Raw genomic sequence first — 5,551 nt, 5'->3', positions numbered from 1 at the left:
CCTGCTTCTGTCTCCAGTTGTGTTTGACAACATGCACTAAATATTCCAGGTGCCTGACAGAATTACCTTATGTGCTGTCAGTGAAAACTTGTTTGTTAAGCGCTGGTAGAAACCAGCTTTGCGGGTCCCTCGGGTGGACAGAGAGCTGGTAACAGAGTCTGTCCGATGTGGCATTTATGCAAACTAGACTGCAGCTTTCTGCAGACAAAGCTACAATTACGTTTTACACAATAAAGAGAACACCAGATAAAAGGTGACAGTTTCCCAGTGCACTTCTCTGACATAGAGCAACAAATATATGGTGTCTCCCATTCCTTTCTATGAACAGGTGGAAAGCTTTAATTTAATGTTGACATGTAAAACTCATTGTGGTTATGAGTTTTTTTCATGAGCATATTCAAGATGTCAGTCAATATTTGATTTGTGGTCCACTGGTTAAACTTTGCACTTGTCTTCTTTCAACACAGCGATTGTTCCTCTGGTTATGAAAGAACTTCCCTCTGCAGTAAAGATAGCATCATTATACAACCTGCATCAGTGACAGTGATCTGCATTTAAAACCCTAGACACACTATTTGCATGTGTCTGCTATTAAATGGTGCCGCTTTTTACTCTGCAACGCAGAAACAGAAGATTCCTGGTTACTAAGTAGGAACACAGCCATCTCGCACATTTAGAGCCAGAGTCAGTAACTTTTACTTTTAAAATACAGCCAAAGACTTTGTATCAGCTCCCTGTTCCCTCGTTGGGACTGTCGGTGTGTGTGTTCGCACATCAGTGTCACAGTGCTGACAGAACTGAGCTCAACCTTCTTCTGTGTTCCGTCTTTTTAAGATACTGCCACAGTGTCCTTGTTGAGCCAGGAGGGGGGGGGGGGGTGACAGGTTAATTGGAGACTCTACCTTGTGTACTCCGCCTCAGCCTGGGATGGGTTCCAGCTGGTATCGATAATGGATGGATGTCTATAACAAGCACAAAGAGCATGATGCTGGTAAAGCCTGAGTGGCATACTGACTTTTGTCATAATTACAAGCCGTCCCATAATATTTGTCAGGGTCACAGCCCTGAGTGTATTTGCGTTACAGCTCACAATTAAAGAAACTGTTAGACAAATACCTCATACAGATGACAGGTCTCATTCCTCCCATTATTGAGAAATGAGCCTGTGTTTAATCTCTAAAGAAACTAAAAATGTGACATTTATCATGATAATCCTTGATACTGAGTTGTGTTTGGACATATTGTTCTGCTCGGGCCACACAATATCCCAGGGTTGCTTCCTCTTCATGGTGGACTGGAACTTGTTTCCTTGTTTCTCTTATACTGGTAAAGCCAACATCAGATTCCAATCAGAATAGTGCAGCATATTTACACACTGTAGGTCTACTGTGTAACTTCTTTCTGTTGAAACAAAAATCCAGATTTCTGGCTGGGGGTGAGGTAGTTTCGAAGTAAAAGAAAAGTTTAGAGTTTCAAAGCTGAGATTCTTGTTCTAACAAAAAAAACCCCAACCCATTTTCAGTCACTCTGTGTGTTTGTGTGACAGACGTTGGGTGAGCACTGGAAACCTACCTGTTTATACATACGTCAAAGGTTGCATAGGTACATGTGACACTTTCACCTCCCCCACCCTGCTTCCCTCTCTAAGTGAGTGACTACAGGGAGAAGGACATCCGTGCGCTTCAAGGTTTTTTGCTCAAAGGATTTATTGCCAAAGCAAAGTTCACCAAATAAAGAGGACTTTGGAACATAGGAAGGAATCATGCGGAATGTAGAAAGTGGCTCAGGTGCTAATGGACTAAAAAGGTAAGAATGTTTCTCCCTCTCTTCAAAGTAAAATGTTTTGTCCAGATCACAGAAACCTGTGGAGAGAAGCGCGCTTGGATTTATTTTTTCTTGCTCTCACACTGTGGATCCGCTCACCTTTAAACACCTGTCGCTCCTCCGCCAGATACAGTGACAGCCGAACCCCTTCATTACAACCTCACAGCTTCCACTCACAATGAGTTCACTCAGAATTCAAGAAACGGATCTCACCGCGCAGAGAATAAACGGTGTGCATTTTACGCACGAAAGCGCACCGCGACGATTTGTATCCTCGTTCAGGAAGACAACAAAAAACCACGTCTGTGATCTCAAGCAAGCGAATAAAACCATCAGATGATCGATGATTTTAAATGATCATTGATTCAGCATTCACACCATTGTTTAACTGTTTCTTTATTATAGAGTTTTCTTCCTATATTCGACTATATTCAACGGATTTCAACCAATTTAACCATCAAAGCTCGTTCAGGACATTAATGCTCCTATTTTTTACTATTTCTCAAACATTTATGCTTTTTATTTCCAAAAATATTTATCTGTCTCTGCAGTTTTTCTCTCATTCAAATGTATATATTTTTTAAACAGCAGCAGCATCGTTGACATGTTATTATAGATATTGATATAAAAACCTTGAGGTAAAAGGTGTAATAATTATTTTGGGTCATTATGAAGCTGTCCTAAGATTTTCACTCCTGTTTCATTTCCTTCTTCTCTCAGAGGATCACATGGTACACGTCAATGCTTCACTCTGACAGTGTACTGTTACCAAAACACACGGAGAACCAGAGCTGTAGACTGCCAAACACACACACACACACACACCAAAGAGATTACATGGCCAATAATGCCAAAGAGTTAATAAAACAAGATAACCACAGTAAGTCTCTGTCTTAAAGAGGATAAACTAAATGTAACAGCTCTCTGGTTACAATTCTACACTTTTATCATCATGGAGTGAGTTAGAACTTATCAGCCGTTCTCTCTACAGGCCTCAGATGAACCAAGTTTTCATTTTCTGTTTGTGGCTGTTACCGTCCTCGCCACTTCTTGTCACGTCTGTTTATTTATCGTCTGTTTATTTCGTCTTTCCACACAGATAACATGCAAAACACGAAATCATAGCCTATTTTAGTTACTTTCATGATAAAGCCCAAAGCTTTGGCTTCACTTCTGTGGGGCCACCATGTTGTTCATCATCATTATATACAGTCTATGGTCGATATTAGTAAAAAAAAAAAACATTTTTATGATTTTGATTTCAGTCATGTTGCCCAGAGTGTTATAGTCAACAGTCATATCTGTGTCTCTGTGTCTGTGTTCAGACAGGTTGTTGAGAGCCTGATTCCTCAGAAGAAGCCTTTGTTTCACCTCTGCTTCAAGTTCCTGCTTGGCCTAGGGCTCCTCATCATGTGCTACACTCTGTCCAGTGGCTCTCTGTCATGGAAGACGTTTCCATTTCAAGGGCATTACAACCGTCTCCTCAATTGGAACAATCTTTCAAAACTCAAAGTTAACCTTAGTGAAATCAAAGAAACCACCCAATCCCCCACTGCACTTCCTACTGTAGCCCCTACAGGTATTCAGTACCACCAAGCCTACCCACGCAACTACCACTTCATTATGGATAACCCAGAGGTGTGCAAAACCAAAACCCCTTTCCTGGTCTTGATGGTTCCAGTTGCACCAAGAAACGTAGAAGCCCGGGATGCCATCCGGCAGACATGGGGCAACCGCAGCCTGGTTCAGGGGCAAGTGGTGATCACTCTCTTCATGTTGGGACTCTCTGGAGACGCAGATGTGCAGCAGCAAGAGAAGATCCAACAGGAGAACCTTCAGCACCACGACCTGATCCAGAGTAACTTCATGGACACCTACCTCAATCTGACTATCAAAACCATGGTGATCATGGACTGGCTGGCTACCCGCTGCCCGACAGCAGCATACGCCATGAAAATCGACTCAGACATGTTCTTGAACATTGACAATCTGGTGATTATGCTGTGTACGCCAGGTATGCCCCAGGTGAACTACCTGACAGGGATGCTTATGTGGGACAGGCCAGTTGTCCGTTCAAAGGACTCCAAGTGGTACGTCTCTGAGGAGTTGTACCCAGACCCCTCGTACCCGACCTACACCTTGGGCATGGGATATGTCTTCTCAAATGATCTTCCAAAGAAATATGTGGAAATCTCAAAACTAATAAAACCCTTTAACATAGAGGATGCCTACATTGGCATGTGCATGAAAAAGCTAGGACTTGCACCCACATCACCACCAAATCCCTCCCAGTTCAAGGCCTATAACCAGAGATACAACCGCTGTGAATACTCACAGATCATCACCTACATCCTTGGTTCTGCTCAAGAGTTGATAAATTACTGGACAGACTTGAAAAGGCCTGAACCACCTTGTTAGGACACTGACTACTACAAATACACATTCACTTGAAGGGGTTGGATAGCAGAGTTCTGGGAATTGTAATTCTTTTACCTTAGGTCTGAAAGGTGAACACGCCAAATTTTAAGTGAATACAGAAGTTTCTAAACAACTGCCGTTAATAAGTATTTGCATTTATTTGCTTTGGTGAATTTAAAACTTCCCAAAAAAAATATTATGAAGGATATGTGTATTTATTTTTTTTATGATATGGGTGGAAGTGGAACTGTAATCAGGATTATTGGAACCCTGAGGACCTTTTTGATAAGATGGGTTCTGTACTGTTTATGTTAAGCGTATTGGCTGGACAGGTGAACCCAGGTGCAGACACGGACAAGGAGACAGGAGTAGGGAAAGGTATTTTATTGCCAGGCTGCAGCTGGTGAGGCTCTGCTCTGACGCCGGTGCACCTGCAGGTAATCAAACACAGGAGAACCACTAGCAGTTCCCAGAACTAGAGGTAGAGGGCATGGTAGGAGCAGTTGGAGGGGCAGATGGAACAGTTTATGCTGTAGTTGTATGCACAACAAGGTGCATGAACATAAATTATTTGTATAGATATAATGCAACATGAAATAAGTGTTGCAATGGGTCAAAACCACTCAAATGAAAGTTTCAGATTCAGAAAGGCTCTCAGTAGAGTGCATACCTCCGCCAACGCCCAGTCTCCTTATGAAACCTAATTTTAATTCCCTGGATCTTGATTGTTATGTAGGTTTTCACCAAAACACACACAATGTTAAATATCTTATCAAATAAAAGTGATAGATTTTTTTCATCAAGATCGATAAATTAATCTTTGGGCAAATGGTACAAAAGTAAAAAGCAAACACTCCTTGGCGGAGGTAATTTAAAAAAGACTGGAAATATCGAGAGGTGTTAAAAGCTTTAAACTTGTTTACAAAATATTGAATGTTACAATTAATACTTCTCAGGATACTTTTTGAATAAAAGAAGCCATTAGTAACTGACAGACTGATTATTATAATGACAATGATTTCCATTTTTGTTTAGCTCACTAATGTACGTTTTTAAATGATGATAAAACAATAAACAACTTTAAAGACTCCTTTAAAAAATGTTGTAAAAGAATGTGACCAACACATTAACTTAATATTTGCATGTCTGTGTGTGCTCCTGCTCTTCGAGGTGGACCTGACCTGGGAATTAAAGTGTTCAAGGGACACTGGCTTCCAGCACAGGGACGTCTGGCTCAAGCTCTGATCTTTATAGTGTTTTTAAATTGGTGTCAATAAAGCTCATGGTTATTAAAACAGATTGAGTTCCA

General features: G+C 41.2%; 1 protein-coding gene across 1 annotated transcript; it reads left to right on the top strand.

Annotated features, from left to right (window-relative positions):
- Positions 1 to 1,637: 1,637 nt before the first annotated feature.
- Positions 1,638 to 5,541, top strand: LOC109642596 (beta-1,3-galactosyltransferase 2-like). Its single transcript, XM_020107437.2, has 2 exons — positions 1,638 to 1,806; positions 3,150 to 5,541. The coding sequence occupies exons 1-2, from the start codon at positions 1,763 to 1,765 to the stop codon at positions 4,240 to 4,242; spliced, it is 1,137 nt and encodes a 378-aa protein (XP_019962996.2). The 5' UTR covers positions 1,638 to 1,762; the 3' UTR covers positions 4,243 to 5,541.
- The last annotated feature ends 10 nt before the right edge of the window (positions 5,542 to 5,551 follow it).

The sequence above is a fragment of the Paralichthys olivaceus genome, chromosome 8 (assembly GCF_024713975.1).
Source record: "Paralichthys olivaceus isolate ysfri-2021 chromosome 8, ASM2471397v2, whole genome shotgun sequence".
In the NCBI taxonomy this organism is placed as follows: Eukaryota; Metazoa; Chordata; class Actinopteri; order Pleuronectiformes; family Paralichthyidae; genus Paralichthys; species Paralichthys olivaceus.
Note: the sequence above shows the minus strand (reverse complement) of the source record. Positions and strands in the feature narration are given on the sequence as shown.